This window comes from Cherax quadricarinatus, unplaced genomic scaffold (assembly GCF_038502225.1).
Source record: "Cherax quadricarinatus isolate ZL_2023a unplaced genomic scaffold, ASM3850222v1 Contig821, whole genome shotgun sequence".
In the NCBI taxonomy this organism is placed as follows: Eukaryota; Metazoa; Arthropoda; class Malacostraca; order Decapoda; family Parastacidae; genus Cherax; species Cherax quadricarinatus.
The window spans coordinates 85,658-106,208 of record NW_027195847.1 but is presented as its reverse complement, the minus strand read 5'-3'; the positions used below and the strand labels follow the sequence as shown (position 1 = coordinate 106,208).

At 51.0% G+C, this 20,551-nt stretch overlaps 1 protein-coding gene across 1 annotated transcript in view; it reads right to left on the bottom strand.

Moving 5' to 3' along the window:
• Nucleotides 1–7,542: 7,542 nt before the first annotated feature.
• Nucleotides 7,543–20,551, bottom strand: part of LOC128699495 (uncharacterized) — a 57,849-nt gene continuing 44,840 nt past the window's right edge. Inside the window, exon 2 of the mRNA XM_070080711.1 lies at nt 7,543–9,977. Within this exon, the coding sequence (XP_069936812.1) occupies nt 8,009–9,643 (1,635 nt within the window). The 5' untranslated portion in view covers nt 9,644–9,977 and the 3' untranslated portion in view covers nt 7,543–8,008. The remainder of the gene's footprint in view (nt 9,978–20,551) is intronic.

The window sequence follows — 20,551 nt, the reverse complement described above, 5'->3', positions numbered from 1 at the left end:
GATGTGACCCACACCAGTCCACTAACACCCAGGATGTGACCCACACCAGTCCACTAACACCCAGGATGTGACCCACACCAGTCCACTAACACCCAGGATGTGACCCACACCAGTCCACTAACACCCAGGATGTGACCCACACCAGTCCACTAACACCCAGGATGTGACCCACACCAGTCCACTAACACCCAGGATGTGACCCACACCAGTCCACTAACACCCAGGATGTGACCCACACCAGTCCACTAACACCCAGGATGTGACCCACACCAGTCCACTAACACCCAGGATGTGACCCACACCAGTCCACTAACACCCAGGATGTGACCCACACCAGTCCACTAACACCCAGGATGTGACCCACACCAGTCCACTAACACCCAGGATGTGACCCACACCAGTCCACTAACACCCAGGATGTGACCCACACCAGTCCACTAACACCCAGGATGTGACCCACACCAGTCCACTAACACCCAGGATGTGACCCACACCAGTCCACTAACACCCAGGATGTGACCCACACCAGTCCACTAACACCCAGGATGTGACCCACACCAGTCCACTAACACCCAGGATGTGACCCACACCAGTCCACTAACACCCAGGATGTGACCCACACCAGTCCACTAACACCCAGGATGTGACCCACACCAGTCCACTAACACCCAGGATGTGACCCACACCAGTCCACTAACACCCAGGATGTGACCCACACCAGTCCACTAACACCCAGGATGTGACCCACACCAGTCCACTAACACCCAGGATGTGACCCACACCAGTCCACTAACACCCAGGATGTGACCCACACCAGTCCACTAACACCCAGGATGTGACCCACACCAGTCCACTAACACCCAGGATGTGACCCACACCAGTCCACTAACACCCAGGATGTGACCCACACCAGTCCACTAACACCCAGGATGTGACCCACACCAGTCCACTAACACCCAGGATGTGACCCACACCAGTCCACTAACACCCAGGATGTGACCCACACCAGTCCACTAACACCCAGGATGTGACCCACACCAGTCCACTAACACCCAGGATGTGACCCACACCAGTCCACTAACACCCAGGATGTGACCCACACCAGTCCACTAACACCCAGGATGTGACCCACACCAGTCCACTAACACCCAGGATGTGACCCACACCAGTCCACTAACACCCAGGATGTGACCCACACCAGTCCACTAACACCCAGGATGTGACCCACACCAGTCCACTAACACCCAGGATGTGACCCACACCAGTCCACTAACACCCAGGATGTGACCCACACCAGTCCACTAACACCCAGGATGTGACCCACACCAGTCCACTAACACCCAGGATGCGACCCACACCAGTCCACTAACACCCAGGATGTGACCCACACCAGTCCACTAACACCCAGGATGTGACCCACACCAGTCCACTAACACCCAGGATGTGACCCACACCAGTCCACTAACACCCAGGATGTGACCCACACCAGTCCACTAACACCCAGGATGTGACCCACACCAGTCCACTAACACCCAGGATGTGACCCACACCAGTCCACTAACACCCAGGATGTGACCCACACCAGTCCACTAACACCCAGGATGTGACCCACACCAGTCCACTAACACCCAGGATGTGACCCACACCAGTCCACTAACACCCAGGATGTGACCCACACCAGTCCACTAACACCCAGGATGTGACCCACACCAGTCCACTAACACCCAGGATGTGACCCACACCAGTCCACTAACACCCAGGATGTGACCCACACCAGTCCACTAACACCCAGGATGTGACCCACACCAGTCCACTAACACCCAGGATGTGACCCACACCAGTCCACTAACACCCAGGATGTGACCCACACCAGTCCACTAACACCCAGGATGCGACCCACACCAGTCCACTAACACCCAGGATGTGACCCACACCAGTCCACTAACACCCAGGATGTGACCCACACCAGTCCACTAACACCCAGGATGTGACCCACACCAGTCCACTAACACCCAGGATGTGACCCACACCAGTCCACTAACACCCAGGATGTGACCCACACCAGTCCACTAACACCCAGGATGTGACCCACACCAGTCCACTAACACCCAGGATGTGACCCACACCAGTCCACTAACACCCAGGATGTGACCCACACCAGTCCACTAACACCCAGGATGTGACCCACACCAGTCCACTAACACCCAGGATGTGACCCACACCAGTCCACTAACACCCAGGATGTGACCCACACCAGTCCACTAACACCCAGGATGTGACCCACACCAGTCCACTAACACCCAGGATGTGACCCACACCAGTCCACTAACACCCAGGATGTGACCCACACCAGTCCACTAACACCCAGGATGTGACCCACACCAGTCCACTAACACCCAGGATGTGACCCACACCAGTCCACTAACACCCAGGATGTGACCCACACCAGTCCACTAACACCCAGGATGTGACCCACACCAGTCCACTAACACCCAGGATGTGACCCACACCAGTCCACTAACACCCAGGATGTGACCCACACCATTCCACTAACACCCAGGATGTGACCCACACCAGTCCACTAACACCCAGGATGTGACCCACACCAGTCCACTAACACCCAGGATGTGACCCACACCAGTCCACTAACACCCTGGATGTGACCCACACCAGTCCACTAACACCCAAGATATGAACCACTCCAGTCCACTAACACCCTTGATGTGACCCACACCAATCCACTAACACCCAGGATGTGACCCACACCAGTCCACTAACACCCAAGAGGGTACCCACACCAGTCCACTAACACCCAGGATGTGACCCACACCAGTCCACTAGCACCCAGGATGTGACCCACACCAGTACACTAACACCCAGGATGTGACCCACACCAGTCCACTAACACCCAGGATGTGACCCACTAACACCCAGTCCACTAACACCCAGGATGACCCACACAAGTCCACTAACACCCAGGATATGACCCACACCAGTCACTAACACCCAGGATGCGACCCACCCCAGTCCACTAACACCCAAGATGTGACCCACACCAGTCCACTAACACTCAAGATGTGACCCACACCAGTCCACTAACACCCAGGATGTGACCCACACCAGTCCACTAACACCCAGGATGTGACCCACACCAGTCCACTAACACCCAGGATGTGACCCACACCAGTCCACTAACACCCAGGATGTGACCCACACCAGTCCACTAACACCCAGGATGTGACCCACACCAGTCCACTAACACCCAGGATGTGACCCACACCAGTCCACTAACACCCAGGATGTGACCCACACCAGTCCACTAACACCCAGGATGTGACCCACACCAGTCCACTAACACCCAGGATGTGACCCACACCAGTCCACTAACACCCAGGATGTGACCCACACCAGTCCACTAACACCCAGGATGTGACCCACACCAGTCCACTAACACCCAGGATGTGACCCACACCAGTCCACTAACACCCAGGATGTGACCCACACCAGTCCACTAACACCCAGGATGTGACCCACACCAGTCCACTAACACCCAGGATGCGACCCACACCAGTCCACTAACACCCAGGATGCGACCCACACCAGTCCACTAACACCCAGGATGTGACCCACACCAGTCCACTAACACCCAGGATGTGACCCACACCAGTCCACTAACACCCAGGATGTGACCCACACCAGTCCACTAACACCCAGGATGTGACCCACACCAGTCCACTAACACCCAGGATGTGACTAAGACTATCTACTACACGAGGGTCATTAAGACTATCTACAATACGAGGGTCATTAAGACTATCTACTACACGAGGGTCATTAAGACTATCTACTACACGAGGGTCATTAAGACTATCTACTACACGAGGGTCATTAAGACTATCTACTACACGAGGGTCATTAAGACTATCTACTACCAGAGGGTCATTAAGACTATCTATTACTCGAGGGTCATTAAGACTATCTACTACACGAGGGTCATTAAGACTATCTACTACACGAGGGTCATTAAGACTATCTACTACACGAGGGTCATTAAGACTATCTACTAGCTGAGGGTCATTAAGACTATCTACTAGCTGAGGGTCATTAAGACTATCTACTACACGAGGGTCATTAAGACTAGCTACTACACGAGGGTCAATAAGACTATCTACAACACGAGGGTCATTAAGACTATCTTCTACACGAGGGTCATTAAGACTATCTACTACACGAGGGTCATTAAGACTATCTACTAGCTGAGGGTCATTAAGACTATCTACTACACGAGGGTCATTAAGACTATCTACTACACGAGGGTCATTAAGACTATCTACTACACGAGGGTCATTAAGACTATCTACAATACGAGGGTCATTACTAGGAATAAGGTAAAATTACACGTGTGTTAGCTAAAAAATAGAAAATCATTCCCCTCCCTTTCTGTAGCTACATTCATCAGACACCTTTTGGCACTCTTCTTGAACTGGTTCATGCTATGACTGGCTTTGACATGTGCAGGCAGTCTGTTCCATTCCTTTATTGCTGTACAATAAAAGGTGTTTGAAGCCTGGCCACTGACTGTGGGTACTACAAAGTTGTGCTCTCTCCCCCTAGTACTATGATTGCTTTGGTTCCCAACCTTGACAAAATTGACAGCAAGATATTCTGGACACTGTTTGTGAGCAATTTTATAAACATGATTTAGCTTCAGTTGTTTTACTCTGTCTTCAACATTCAGCATATCCAACTGCTGTAATTCATCCTGGCCTACATGTTCTCTTGGTCCCAGCCCCAGGATGAATCTTACGATTTTGTTCTGGGTGATTTGCAGTCTATCTTTCAGTTTTTTTGTCAAGGCAGAGTACCATGAAGAGCAAGCGTAATCCATATGGCATTGTATAAGGGCTAGACATAGGGTCCTGCGAGCCTCAGTAGGTAGACACTGTGCTTGTCTATACAGGAACTTCAGTCTGGCATTCGCTTTCTTTACTACACTGTTCCCTATCAATTCTCCTGACATGCATGGGTCAAAGGGGATTCCCAGATATTTTACTGATGAAACCAAAGTGATGGGCTCCCCATTACACTGGACATTAAAATTATTTACCCTTCTCAGTTTATGTTTCGTGCCAAAGAGAATGGCTTCAGTTTTCCCGAGGTGTAATGATAGTTTGTTGTCTACTAACCATTTGCTGCAGGACTCCAGTTCCAGTGTTAAAACATTAGCTATATCTTGTGGGTCTTTACCTGACACTAACAGAGCACTGTCATCTGCATACAGTAGGAGTTTGCACTTGACACTGATAGGCATGTCATTGACATAACATAAGAATAATAAGGGACCCAGAATACTACCTTGGGGAACTCCACATGTTATCGGCAGGGGTTCTGATTCCGTTTTGTTGATTTTGACAATTTGTCTCCTGTTGCTAAGGTAGGACTTAAACCAGTCTACAGAACCTATACCGATAGCTTGAAGTTTCTTACATAATATATTGTGGTTGACAGTATCGAAGGCCTTTTGCAGGTCTAAGGTTACCATACCTATGAGGTTCCCCTTTGACATTTCAGTTCTCAGGTAATCCATCAGATTAATTAGGGAGGTGTCGGTTGAGTAAGATCTTCTAAAGCCCGATTGATAGCTATGGAGAATGTTGTTGTCATTAAGGTACTTAACTACTTGAGAGTACACCGCCCTCTCTAGAATTTTGGATATTATACTGAGTATACTAACAGGCCTATAGTTGCTTACATCAGACCTACTATTTTTCTTGAAGATAGGAGTAACTCTGGCCTCCTTGAACCCCTCCGGTACGGTATTAGTGGTGATTGATAGATTTATTATGTGAGCAATAGGGATTGACAGTTCAGAAGCACCATCTTTTAGGAACTTAGACGGGATGTTATCAGGGCCTGTGCTCTTAGTTGGGTTTAACCTGCTTAGTTCTTTTTGAATAAAGTCATGAGATACACTTACTAGTTGACAACTGTTTGGGGTTACCCCTTTATTGGTATAGTATGTTTGAAACTTATCAGAGTCTGTGTTAAAGGTATTTGATGCAGCTGGTAGTTTACTTACTAGTGTTGATGCAACAGATGTGTAGTAGGAATTAAAGCAATTTGCCACCTTAGATGTTTCGTGGCATACCTCATTATCGATAGTGAGTACTATGTTAGACCTATCTACTGGCTTATGGCTATACCCCAACTGTTTTAGTTGTTGCCAGAGCTTTCTGGGGTTATGCTTATACTCTTCAATTTTTGAGCAATAGTGCTTTGCCTTTGCTCCTTTTATAAGTCTCTGTACTCTGTTCCTCACCCTTTGGAATTCATTTAGTGCTGCAATATCCTGTCTGTTTGCTTTAAATCTTTTTAGCAGCTGGTCTCTGAATTTCATATTATCTAATATCTCAGTAGTCATCCAGGGTTCAGTTCTTCGTTTAATCCTAACCTCTTTAACTGGTGCAATATTATCAAGGATGGTAGTGAACATTGTTTTGAATTTTTCCCAGGCATCGTTTACGTCCGTGCAACTTGTTATCTCTGTCCAGTCACAATTGTGTAGCCTATTTACCAGTGTTTCTTTACTGTAGTTTCTAGTTGACCTCATTTTTATTGTCCTGTGTAGGCCTATCCTATCCCTAGTGATTTTCCTGGTGCAGTAAATGATGAAATGATCACTAAGACCTGTGGTAATGACGCCTGACTGACTAATGTTCTCAGAGCGGTTACAAAGTATGTGGTCAATTAGGGTGGCTGAGAACTGTGTGATCCGGGTTGGTGTATTAATTAGTTGAGTGTAACTATTTAAACCTAGAATTTGCTTATACCTTTTGCATAGCCCGTTATTTTGCTGCTGAAAACAGATATTGAAGTCGCCCAGTATTATTGTCTCGCAATTGTTTTCAAGTCCGGACAAGACTCTGGAAAAGTCTTCTAAGAACTGATCCTGGGTAGGAGGGCGGTAACTAGTTCCTACTAAGATGGGTTTGGTCTTGGGAAGCAGCACTTCAAACCATAGAATCTCCAGTTTATTGTTATTTAAATCAGGTCTTGGGTTGTAAGCTAAGTCATTTCTAATGTAGGCACATACTCCACCACCCTTTCTGTTCCTATCTAAGCGTTTTATATTGTAACCTTCTATTTTGACCTCGTCGTCAGTCACCGTATCATCCAACCAGGATTCAGAGATGGTTATAACTGCCGCCCTAATTTTGTTAGCTAGAATCCTAATCTCTGCCAATTTAGGAAGAAGTGATCTTGCGTTGACATGAATAAAGTGAAGGCCTGTTTTCATAAAACAATTATAATCATCAATATATGGCAATGGGTCATTTGTATTAAAATTAGGTAAATCAATGTCATCACTGCTAAAGGGTAACTGTGCCAAAGTGCATTTGTTACACACAAAATGAATTCTGGCACCGTTGTTATAATTGTACATACATCCATCATGCACCCACCCCTTACACATTTTACATAAGGTGCCTTTTCTGTTTTTCATTCGTACTTTAGCACAGTGTATGCACCTGTTTGGTAAGTTGGCTTGGAGGCCTAGGTTTCGCTCGTTTGGGGCTTTGCTCACTCCTTATGCCTGAGGTAGACTGGTGTGTAGAACTGTCAGGAGAGTTGATGAGTTAGAATTTGTTGTGTGAATGAGGTGGACTTGGTTGGTATGGACCAGTAGGCCTTCTGTAACTGCTCCTTGAGCCATATGTTCCATCTGATTGTTGTATCCAGAGGTGGAGATGATGGTAGTAGTTCCCGTTCAGTACCAGATCTATGGTATATTGGTCCAGTACCAGATCTATAGTGTGTCTTGGTCCAGTACCAGATCTATAGTGTGCCTTGGTCCAGTACCAGATCTATGGTGTGTCCTGGTCCAGTACCAGATCTATGGTGTCCTGGTCCAGTACCAGATCTATGGTGTGTACTGTTCCAGTATCAGGCCTATGGAGTCTTGTGGTCCAGTACCAGTCCTATGGAGTCTCCTGGTCCACCAATGTACCTATGGAGAGTCCTTGTTAACAAAGTCCTCATATATGGACACAATCTTGGACGTGAGTACATCTTTCTTGTACTTAACAATAGTGGCGTCCTTCTGTGTCTCCTGGTTCAGGACCAGACGGCCCGTGGCATGAATCCCGAGCCTCAGGCCTACACACTCCCGGTAGTGATGCAAAACTGAGACCTGTTTGGGTGATGGCCGGTTCTTGGAGGTTGTGGCCAGGAAGGAGTGGACCATGTGGTGGCCCACGGACACAATGGACCATGGAGTCAAAATCATTTTGGAGCGAGATTTCGGAGGCCAGAGACGAGCCTCTCTCCGGGTCAACCCAAAAATTGGGAAGTTTTCTCGGGTCACATTGAGATTTTCACTGAATTCGTGGCAAAAAAATGCGTTGGGGATTAGGGCAGCATCACCCATTTGGCCTCGTTTGTGTTTTAAAACACTGCTGTAGATCCCATCGAGGCTCGTAGCAGGTACTCTGGGTACTATGAACTCATCCAGGTCTACTATAGCTATGTAACTATGGTGAGATGAACTTCGATAAACACAATCGTTGAGAGCAGTGAGTGAGCCTAAATCCCACAGTTGCCGCCAGTCACTTGACGGTACGTTCCAGGCTAGTATCTCAATGTTGACAGCCTCTGAAAGGCGGCCCAAGAGCTCCCTGACTTCAGCACTGACAGCTAAGTCATAGAAGTAGAAATAGGTGACTCGTAGAACTGTCTTGTAGTACGAGATGAATTGAGTTATGGTTACGAGGTCAGTGTAAGGGCCGTGGAGAGGACGTACACAAACAGCACTGATGGTCCCTTCAGAGGACCCAGTCGTAGTATTATCAGTGTCCTTTATGTAAACTAACTTATGGGTGGTATCGACTGTACTGTTATTGCTGAACGATATGGCGTATGGAATAGGGTTTGCGATGTTACCGTTCAACGGTAAATCATCTTTTATTTGTCGTGGATAACAGAGGAAGAACGTACCCACGAATTCCTTTAAGCCTTCTTCAAAGATAAATGCTTTCAAGGATCCCTGTTTGGGCTTCTGTTGGTGTTTATACCAGAGAAAACAGGAGATGTTGAGCTTGTCCTCTTTCACGACCCCACTCCATTTGTATCCTGGTTCCTCCTTCACCAGCTCCTTCCAGTACCTCATGATACCCAGTACCCTGACTACTGGGCCATCAGGTAGGCCGCTGCGAGAGTCCCAAAAGGCACTGTAGGTGTAGACGTCATCTGAGACTCGCATCCACAGAGCTCTCCCGGAAACATCCTTTCTCATCGGAATAATGGAGTCATCCACACTACTTTTGGATCCTGCAGGAACCCTGGATAACTGACGACCTTCTTGTTTCATACTGTCAAGGTTAGATGCTCTCATCTTTGTGTCTTCTTTAAGGACTCCAGTGCCCACATCTTTATCTAAAACTATAGCAGGATTTCGAAGCAAATCTTCGAAGGATAAATGACGAGCATCCTTATCCAAGACGTCCCAAGAAGGAGCATATCCCAACATCTCATTATCCTTACCCAGAAGATCATCTCCAACCTCAGTGATGCTGTAGATCTTAAGTAAGACGAAAAATAAGATGACTGGAGCAAGCCTTCTTAAGACCCTTCGCTTGGGTAGCATCTTCCCCAAGGTATACACACACCCATATGCCTACCTCCTCAGACGAGTTCATAGGTGCTGGTCTATATTAACAGACACCATAGGCAGCGATCCTCATAGACGTATCCATAACCACTAGCAAGTCATCACAGGCCAGTCACAGCCACAGACATGTGCCCATAGACATGTCACAACCACAGGCAGATGCCTACAGACGTGTCGCAGCCACAGACAGGTACCCACAGACATATCACAGCCACAGACAGGTACCCACAGACCCGTCACAGCCACAGACAGGTACCCACAGACCCGTCACAGCCACAGACAGGTACCCACAGACCCGTCACAGCCACAGCTTTTAAGATATGAAAGGTAAAAATTACTATATGGTAAAATTCTCTCAGTATACACATATACAGCTTAAAGTATACAAACACACACAGTATACAGAGGATTTCTTAGACAAGTGTATATCTCAGTGTATATACAATGATTGGTGTGTATATCTCAGTGTATATACAATGATTGGTGTTTATATCTCAGTGTATATACAATGATTGGTGTGTATATCTCAAGGTATATACAATGATTGGTGTGTATATCTCAGGGTATATACAATGATTGGTGTGTATATCTCAGGGTATATACAATGATTGGTGTTTATATCTCAGGGTATATACACTGAGAGGTGTGTATATATATACACAGAGAGGTGAATGTCTCTGTGTATACATACTGAGAGGTGTAAATTTCAGTGTATATACACTGAGAGGTGTATATTTCAGTGCATATACACCGAGAGATGTATCTTTTTGTGTAATTATACTGAAAGGTGTATCTCCCAGTGTATATGCACTGAGATATATAAACCTCTCAATGGCTCAGGAAGACACATGAACCACCACTAGCGATAACTCTCAAAGTGGGCAGATGGATCTTCAACTATCTAACAAATCGAACACAAAGAGTAGTGATAAACAGAGTTAAATCGGAAGCTGACATAGTGAAGAGCTCTGTTCCACAAGGCACAGTACTCGCCCCCAGACTGTTCCTTATCCTCATGTCTGACATAGACAGAGATGTAAACAATAGCACTGTATCATCCTTTGCAGACGATACTAGGATCTGCATGAGAGTGTCATCCATTGAGGACACGGTAAATCTCCAAGAAGATATAAACCAAGTTTTCCAATGGTCAACAGAGAACAATATGATGTTCAATGAGGACAAATTCCAACTACTCCGTTATGGAAAACTGGAGGAAATAATAACTAGGACTGAGTACACTACAAACTCTAATTACACAATAGAGCAGAAAAGTAATGTGAAGGACCTGGGAGTGGTAATGTCTGAGGATCTCACCTTCAAGGATCACAACAATGCCACTATCACATCAGCGAGGAAACTGATAGGATGGATAATGAGAACATTCAAGACAAGAGATGCTAAGCCAGTGATGGTCCTTTCTAAATCACTTGTTCTCTCTAGGCTGGAATACTGCTGTACATTAACGTCTACATTCAAGACAGGTGAAATTGCCGATTTAGAGAATGTAGAGAGAGCCTTTACTGCACTTATAAGTTCCATCAAACACCTTAACTACTGGGAGCGCTTGGAAGCACTTGACTTTCACTCTCTGGAGTGCAGGCGAGAGAGATACATCATAATCTACACCTGGAAGATCCAGGAGGGACTGGTCCCTAATCTGCACATAGAAGTCACTCCTTACAAAAGCAAAAAACTTGGCAGGCGATGCAACATACCCCCAGTGAAAAGTAGGAGCGCCACAATAAGTGTCAAGAGCCCAAGACTGTTCAACAGCCTCCCACCAACCATAAGGGAAATAGACCTCTGGTTATCTTCAAGATGGAGCTGGCAGATATATAAAGTCAGTGACGGATCACCGGGGCGTGGTTCTTACGTTGGACTGCGCAGGGCCAGCAATAACAGTCTCAAGTGCAACTAATGTGACATTTATTGTGGCAACGTTTCGCTCTCCAGGAGCTTTATCAAGCCATTACAAACAATACATGGACACAGAGGGTATATAAAGGCTCTGAGTGAGGTGAATACTAGTGAGGTACCATTTCGATGTTCACTAGTGGTGGTAGTAGTAGTAGTAGTAGTAGTAGTAGTGGTAGTGACAAAAGTAATACCACTACCACTACTACTACTACTACTACCACTACTACTACTACTACTACTACTACTACCACTAGTGAACATCGAAATGGTACCTCACTAGTATTGCACCTCACTCTGAGCCTTTATATACCCTCTGTGTCCATGTATTGTTTGTAATGGCTTGATAAAGCTCCTGGAGAGCGAAACGTTGCCACAATAAATGTCACATTAGTTGCACTTGTGTCCTTTTACTTTACATATTGTCGGTAATTCTACCAACTTTATTACAATAACAGTCTCGTTGATTAGACCCTGATCCAACGGGAGGCCTGGTCATGGACAGGTCCGCGGGGGCGTTGATTCCCGGAATATCTTCTAGGTAGACTCCAGGTATATTAAAAAACGTTTGGGTCCTGGGACCAAGAAAACGTTTGGGTCCTGAGACCTAGAAAACGTTTGGATCCTGAGACCTAGAAAATGTTTGAGACCTGGGACCTAGAAACGTTTGAGTCCTGGGACCTAGAAAACGTTTGGGTCCTGAGACCTAGAAAATGTTTGAGACCTGGGACCTAGAAACGTTTGGATCCTGAGACCTAGAAAATGTTTGAGACCTGGGACCTAGAAAATCGAGACCTAGAAAATTTTGGGTAGAAACCAGAGACCTAGAAAACGTTTGAGTCCTTGGACCTAGAAAACGTTTGGGTCCTGGGACCTAGAAAACGTTTCGGCCCTGAGACCTAGAAAAAGTTTGGGTCCTGAGACCTAGAAAATGTTTGAGTCCTGGGACCTAGAAACGTTTGAGTCCTGGGACCTAGAAAACGTTTGGGTCCTGAGACCTAGAAAACGTTTGAGTCCTGGGACCTACAAAACGTTTGAGTCCTGGGACCTAGAAAACGTTTGGGTCCTGAGACCTAGAAAACGTTTGAGTCCTGGGACCTAGAAATCCTTTGGGCCCTGGGACCTAGAAAACGCTTGGGTCCTGGGACCTAGAAAACGCTTGGGTCCTGGGACCTAGAAAACGCTTGGGCCCTAGGACCTAGAAAATGCTTGGGCCCTGGGACCTAGAAAACGCTTGGGCCCTGGGACCTAGAAAACGCTTGGGCCCTGGGACCTAGAAAACGCTTGGGCCCTGGGACCTAGAAAACGCTTGGGCCCTGGGACCTAGAAAACGCTTGGGCCCTGGGACCTAGAAAACGCTTGAGCCCTGGGACCTATAAAACGCTTGGGCCCTGGGACCTAGAAAACGCTTGGGCCCTAGGACCTAGAAAACGCTTGGGCCCTGGGACCTAGAAAACGCTTGGGTCCTGGGACCTAGAAAACACTTGGGCCCTGGGACCTAGAAAACGCTTGGGCCCTGGGACCTAGAAAACGCTTGGGCCCTGGGACCTAGAAAACGCTTGGGCCCTGGGACCTAGAAAACGCTTGGGCCCTGGGACCTAGAAAACACTTGGGCCCTGGGACCTAGAAAACGCTTGGGCCCTGGGACCTAGAAAACGCTTGGGTCCTAGGGACCTAGAAAACGCTTGGGCCCTGGGACCTAGAAAACACTTGGGCCCTGGGACCTAGAAAACGCTTGGGCCCTGGGACCTAGAAAACACTTGGGCCCTGGGACCTAGAAAACGCTTGGGCCCTGGGACCTAGAAAACACTTGGGCCCTGGGACCTAGAAAACGCTTGGGCCCTGGGACCTAGGCCCTGGGACCTAGAAAACGCTTGCGCCCTGGGACCTAGAAAACACTTGGGCCCTGGGACCTAGAAAACGCTTGGGCCCTGGGACCTAGAAAACGCTTGGGCCCTGGGACCTAGAAAACGCTTGGGCCCTGGGACCTAGAAAACGCTTGGGCCCTGGGACCTAGAAAACGCTTGGGTCCTGGGACCTAGAAAACGCTTGGGCCCTGGGATCTAGAAAACGCTTGGGCCCTGGGACCTAGAAAACGCTTAGGTCCTGGGACCTAGAAAACGCTTGGGCCCTGGGACCTAGAAAACACTTGGGCCCTGGGACCTAGAAAACGCTTGGGCCCTGGGACCTAGAAAACGCTTGGGCCCTGGGACCTAGAAAACGCTTGGGCCCTGGGACCTAGAAAACGCTTGCGCCCTGGGACCTAGAAAACACTTGGGCCCTGGGACCTAGAAAACGCTTGGGCCCTGGGACCTAGAAAACGCTTGGGCCCTGGGCTGGGACCTAGAAAACGCTTGGGCCCTGGGACCTAGAAAACGCTTGGGCCCTGGGACCTAGAAAACGCTTGGGCCCTGGGACCTAGAAAACGCTTGGGCCCTGGGACCTAGAAAACGCTTGGGCCCTGGGACCTAGAAAACACTTGGGCCCTGGGACCTAGAAAACGCTTGGGCCCTGGGACCTAGAAAACGCTTGGGCCCTGGGACCTAGAAAACGCTTGGGCCCTGGGACCTAGAAAATGCTTGGGCCCTGGGACCTAGAAAACGCTTGGGCCCAGGGACCTAGAAAACGCTTGGGTCCTGGGACCTAGAAAACGCTTGGGCCCTGGGACCTAGAAAACGCTTGGGCCCTGGGACCTAGAAAACGCTTGGGCCCTGGGACCTAGAAAACGCTTGGGCCCTGGGACCTAGAAAACGCTTGGGCCCTGGGACCTAGAAAATGCTTGGGCCCTGGGACCTAGAAAACGCTTGGGTCCTGGGACCTAGAAAACACTTGGGCCCTGGGACCTAGAAAACACTTGGGCCCTGGGACCTAGAAAATGCTTGGGCCCTGGGACCTAGAAAACGCTTGGGCCCTGGGACCTAGAAAACGCTTGGGCCCTGGGACCTAGAAAACGCTTGGGCCCTGGGACCTAGAAAACACTTGGGCCCTGGGACCTAGAAAACGCTTGGGCCCTGGGACCTAGAAAACGCTTGGGCCCTGGGACCTAGAAAACACTTGCGCCCTGGGACCTAGAAAACGCTTGGGCCCTGGGACCTAGAAAACGCTTGGACCCTGGGACCTAGAAAACGCTTGGGCCCTGTGACCTAGAAAACGCTTGGGCCCTTGGACCTAGAAAACGCTTGGGCCCTGGGACCTAGAAAACACTTGCTCCCTGGGACCTAGAAAACGCTTGGGCCCTGGGACCTAGAAAACGCTTGGGCCCTGGGACCTAGAAAACGCTTGGGCCCTGGGACCTAGAAAACACTTGCGCACTGGGACCTACAAAAAGCTTGGGCCCTGGGACCTAGAAAACGTTTGGGCCCTGGGACCTAGAAAACGCTTGGGTCCTGGGACCTAGAAAACGCTTGGGCCCTGGGACCTAGAAAATGCTTGGGCCCTGGGACCTAGAAAACGCTTGGGCCCTGGGACCTAGAAAATGCTTGGGCCCTTGGACCTAGAAAACGCTTGGGCCCTGGGACCTAGAAAACGCTTGGGCCCTGGGACCTAGAAAACGCTTGGACCCTGGGACCTAGAAAACGCTTGGGCCCTGGGACCTAGAAAACGCTTGGGCCCTTGGACCTAGAAAACGCTTGGGCCCTGGGACCTAGAAAACACTTGCTCCCTGGGACCTAGAAAACGCTTGGGCCCTGGGACCTAGAAAACGCTTGGGCCCTGGGACCTAGAAAACGCTTGGGCCCTGGGACCTAGAAAACACTTGCGCACTGGGACCTAGAAAACGCTTGGGCCCTGGGACCTAGAAAACGTTTGGGCCCTGGGACCTAGAAAACGCTTGGGTCCTGGGACCTAGAAAACGCTTGGGCCCTGGGACCTAGAAAATGCTTGGGCCCTGGGACCTAGAAAACGCTTGGGCCCTGGGACCTAGAAAATGCTTGGGCCCTGGGACCTAGAAAACGCTTGGGCCCTGGGACCTAGAAAACGCTTGGGCCCTGGGACCTAGAAAACGCTTGGGCCCTGGGACCTAGAAAACGCTTGGGCCCTGGGACCTAGAAAACGCTTGGGCCCTGGGACCTAGAAAACGCTTGGGCCCTGGGACCTAGAAAACACTTGGGCCCTGGGACCTAGAAAACGCTTGGGCCCTGGGACCTAGAAAACGCTTGGGCCCTGGGACCTAGAAAACGCTTGGGCCCTGGGACCTAGAAAATGCTTGGGCCCTGGGACCTAGAAAACGCTTGGGCCCAGGGACCTAGAAAACGCTTGGGTCCTGGGACCTAGAAAACGCTTGGGCCCTGGGACCTAGAAAACGCTTGGGCCCTGGGACCTAGAAAACGCTTGGGCCCTGGGACCTAGAAAACGCTTGGGCCCTGGGACCTAGAAAACGCTTGGGCCCTGGGACCTAGAAAATGCTTGGGCCCTGGGACCTAGAAAACGCTTGGGTCCTGGGACCTAGAAAACACTTGGGCCCTGGGACCTAGAAAACACTTGGGCCCTGGGACCTAGAAAATGCTTGGGCCCTGGGACCTAGAAAACGCTTGGGCCCTGGGACCTAGAAAACGCTTGGGCCCTGGGACCTAGAAAACGCTTGGGCCCTGGGACCTAGAAAACACTTGGGCCCTGGGACCTAGAAAACGCTTGGGCCCTGGGACCTAGAAAACGCTTGGGCCCTGGGACCTAGAAAACACTTGCGCCCTGGGACCTAGAAAACGCTTGGGCCCTGGGACCTAGAAAACGCTTGGACCCTGGGACCTAGAAAACGCTTGGGCCCTGTGACCTAGAAAACGCTTGGGCCCTTGGACCTAGAAAACGCTTGGGCCCTGGGACCTAGAAAACACTTGCTCCCTGGGACCTAGAAAACGCTTGGGCCCTGGGACCTAGAAAACGCTTGGGCCCTGGGACCTAGAAAACGCTTGGGCCCTGGGACCTAGAAAACACTTGCGCACTGGGACCTACAAAAAGCTTGGGCCCTGGGACCTAGAAAACGTTTGGGCCCTGGGACCTAGAAAACGCTTGGGTCCTGGGACCTAGAAAACGCTTGGGCCCTGGGACCTAGAAAAAGCTTGGGACCTGGGACCTAGAAAACGCTTGGGCCCTGGGACCTAGAAAATGCTTGGGCCCTTGGACCTAGAAAACGCTTGGGCCCTGGGACCTAGAAAACGCTTGGGCCCTGGGACCTAGAAAACGCTTGGACCCTGGGACCTAGAAAACGCTTGGGCCCTGGGACCTAGAAAACGCTTGGGCCCTTGGACCTAGAAAACGCTTGGGCCCTGGGACCTAGAAAACACTTGCTCCCTGGGACCTAGAAAACGCTTGGGCCCTGGGACCTAGAAAACGCTTGGGCCCTGGGACCTAGAAAACGCTTGGGCCCTGGGACCTAGAAAACACTTGCGCACTGGGACCTAGAAAACGCTTGGGCCCTGGGACCTAGAAAACGTTTGGGCCCTGGGACCTAGAAAACGCTTGGGTCCTGGGACCTAGAAAACGCTTGGGCCCTGGGACCTAGAAAATGCTTGGGCCCTGGGACCTAGAAAACGCTTGGGCCCTGGGACCTAGAAAATGCTTGGGCCCTGGGACCTAGAAAACGCTTGGGCCCTGGGACCTAGAAAACGCTTGGGCCCTGGGACCTAGAAAACGCTTGGGCCCTGGGACCTAGAAAACACTTGCGCCCTGGGACCTAGAAAACACTTGGGCCCTGGGACCTAGAAAACGCTTGGGCCCTGGGACCTAGAAAACACTTGCGCCGTGGGACCTAGAAAACACTTGGGCCCTGGGACCTAGAAAACGCTTGGGCCCTGGGACCTAGAAAACACTTGCGCCCTGGGACCTAGAAAACACTTGGGCCCTGGGACCTAGAAAACACTTGGGCCCTGGGACCTAGAAAACACTTGGGCCCTGGGACCTAGAAAACGCTTGGGCCCTGGGACCTAGAAAACGCTTGGGCCCTGGGACCTAGAAAACGCTTGGGCCCTGGGACCTAGAAAACACTTGGGCCCTGGGACCTAGAAAACGCTTGGGCCCTGGGACCTAGAAAACGCTTGGGCCCTGGGACCTAGAAAACGCTTGGGCCCTGGGACCTAGAAAACGCTTGGGCCCTGGGACCTAGAAAACGCTTGGGCCCTGGGACCTAGAAAACGCTTGGGCCCTGGGACCTAGAAAACACTTGGGTCATGGGACCTAGAAAACGCTTGGGCCCTGGGACCTAGAAAACGCTTGGGCCCTGGGACCTAGAAAACGCTTGGGCCCTGGGACCTAGAAAACGCTTGGGCCCTGGGACCTAGAAAACGCTTGGGTCCTGGGACCTAGAAAATGCTTGGGCCCTGGGACCTAGAAAACACTTGCGCCCTGGGACCTAGAAAACGCTTGGGCCCTGGGACCTAGAAAACGCTTGGGCCCTGGGACCTAGAAAACGCTTGGGCCCTGGGACCTAGAAAACGCTTGGGACCTGGGACCTAGAAAACGCTTGGGCCCTGGGACCGAGAAATCGCTTGGGCCCTGGGACCTAGAAAACGCTTGGGCCCTGGGACCTAGAAAACGCTTGGGCCCTGGGACCTAGAAAACGCTTGGGCCTTGGGACCTAGAAAACGCTTGGGCCCTGGGACCTAGAAAACGCTTGGGACCTGGGACCTAGAAAACGCTTGGGCCCTGTGACCTAGAAATCGCTTGGGCCCTGGGACCTAGAAAACGCTTGGGCCCTGGGACCTAGAAAATGCTTGGGCCCTGGGACCTAGAAAACGCTTGGGCCCTGGGACCTAGAAAACGCTTTTGCCCTGGGACCTAGAAAACGCTTGGGCCCTGGGACCTAGAAAACGCTTGGGCCCTGGGACCTAGAAAACGCTTGGGCCCTGGGACCTAGAAAACATTTGGGCCCTTGGACCTAGAAAACGCTTGGGCCCTGTGACCTAGAAAACGCTTGGGCCCTGGGACCTAGAAAACGCAAGGGCCCTGGGACCTAGAAATCGCTTGGGCCCTGGGACCTAGAAAACGCTTGGGCCCTGTGACCTAGAAATCGCTTGGGCCCTGGGACCTAGAAAACGCTTGGGCCCTGGGACCTAGAAAATGCTTGGGCCCTGGGACCTAGAAAACGCTTGGGCCCTAGGACCTAGAAAACGCTTGGGCCCTGGGACCTAGAAAACGCTTGGGCCCTGGGACCTAGAAAATGCTTGGGCCCTGGGACCTAGAAAACGCTTGGGCCCTGGGACCTAGAAAACGCTTGGGCCCTGGGACCTAGAAAACACTTGCGCCCTGGGACCTAGAAAACACTTGGGCCCTGGGACCTAGAAAACGCTTGGGCCCTGGGACCTAGAAAACGCTTGGGCCCTGGGACCTAGAAAACGCTTGGGCCCTGGGACCTAGAAAACGCTTGGGCCCTGGGACCTAGAAAACACTTGGGTCCTGGGACCTAGAAAACACTTGGGCCCTGGGACCTAGAAAACGCTTGGGCCCTGGGACCTAGAAAACACTTGCGCCCTGGGACCTAGAAAACACTTGGGCCCTGGGACCTAGAAAACACTTGGGCCCTGGGACCTAGAAAACACTTGGGCCCTGGGACCTAGAAAACGCTTGGGCCCTGGGACCTAGAAAACGCTTGGGCCCTGGGACCTAGAAAACGCTTGGGCCCTGGGACCTAGAAAATGCTTGGGCCCTGGGACCTAGAAAACGCTTGGGTCCTGGGACCTAGAAAACACTTGGGCCCTGGGACCTAGAAAACACTTGGGCCCTGGGACCTAGAAAATGCTTGGGCCCTGGGACCTAGAAAACGCTTGGGCCCTGGGACCTAGAAAACGCTTGGGCCCTGGGACCTAGAAAACGCTTGGGCCCTGGGACCTAGAAAACACTTGGGCCCTGGGACCTAGAAAATGCTTGGGCCCTGGGACCTAGAAAACGCTTGGGCCCTTGGACCTAGAAAACGCTTGGGCCCTGGGACCTAGAAAACACTTGCGCCCTGGGACCTAGAAAACGCTTGGGCCCTGGGACCTAGAAAACGCTTGGACCCTGGGACCTAGAAAACGCTTGGGCCCTGGGACCTAGAAAACGCTTGGGCCCTTGGACCTAGAAAACGCTTGGGCCCTGGGACCTAGAAAACACTTGCTCCCTGGGACCTAGAAAACGCTTGGGCCCTGGGACCTAGAAAACGCTTGGGCCCTGGGACCTAGAAAACGCTTGGGCCCTGGGACCTAGAAAACACTTGCGCACTGGGACCTACAAAAAGCTTGGGCCCTGGGACCTAGAAAACGTTTGGGCCCTGGGACCTAGAAAACGCTTGGGTCCTGGGACCTAGAAAACGCTTGGGCCCTGGGACCTAGAAAATGCTTGGGCTCTGGGACCTAGAAAATGCTTGGGCCCTGGGACCTAGAAAACGCTTGGGCCCTGGGACCTAGAAAACGCTTGGGCCCTGGGACCTAGAAAACGCTTGGACCCTGGGACCTAGAAAACGCTTGGGCCCTGGGACCTAGAAAACGCTTGGGCCCTTGGACCTAGAAAACGCTTGGGCCCTGGGACCTAGAAAACACTTGCTCCCTGGGACCTAGAAAACGCTTGGGCCCTGGGACCTAGAAAACGCTTGGGCCCTGGGACCTAGAAAACGCTTGGGCCCTGGGACCTAGAAAACACTTGCGCACTGGGACCTAGAAAACGCTTGGGCCCTGGGACCTAGAAAACGTTTGGGCCCTGGGACCTAGAAAACCCTTGGGGCCTGGGACCTAGAAAACGCTTGGGCCCTGGGACCTAGAAAATGCTTGGGCCCTGGGACCTAGAAAACGATTGGGCCCTGGGACCTAGAAAATGCTTGGGCCCTGGGACCTAGAAAACGCTTGGGCCCTGGGACCTAGAAAACGCTTGGGCCCTGGGACCTAGAAAACGCTTGGGCCCTGGGACCTAGAAAACACTTGCGCCCTGGGACCTAGAAAACACTTGGGCCCTGGGACCTAGAAAACGCTTGGGCCCTGGGACCTAGAAAACACTTGCGCCGTGGGA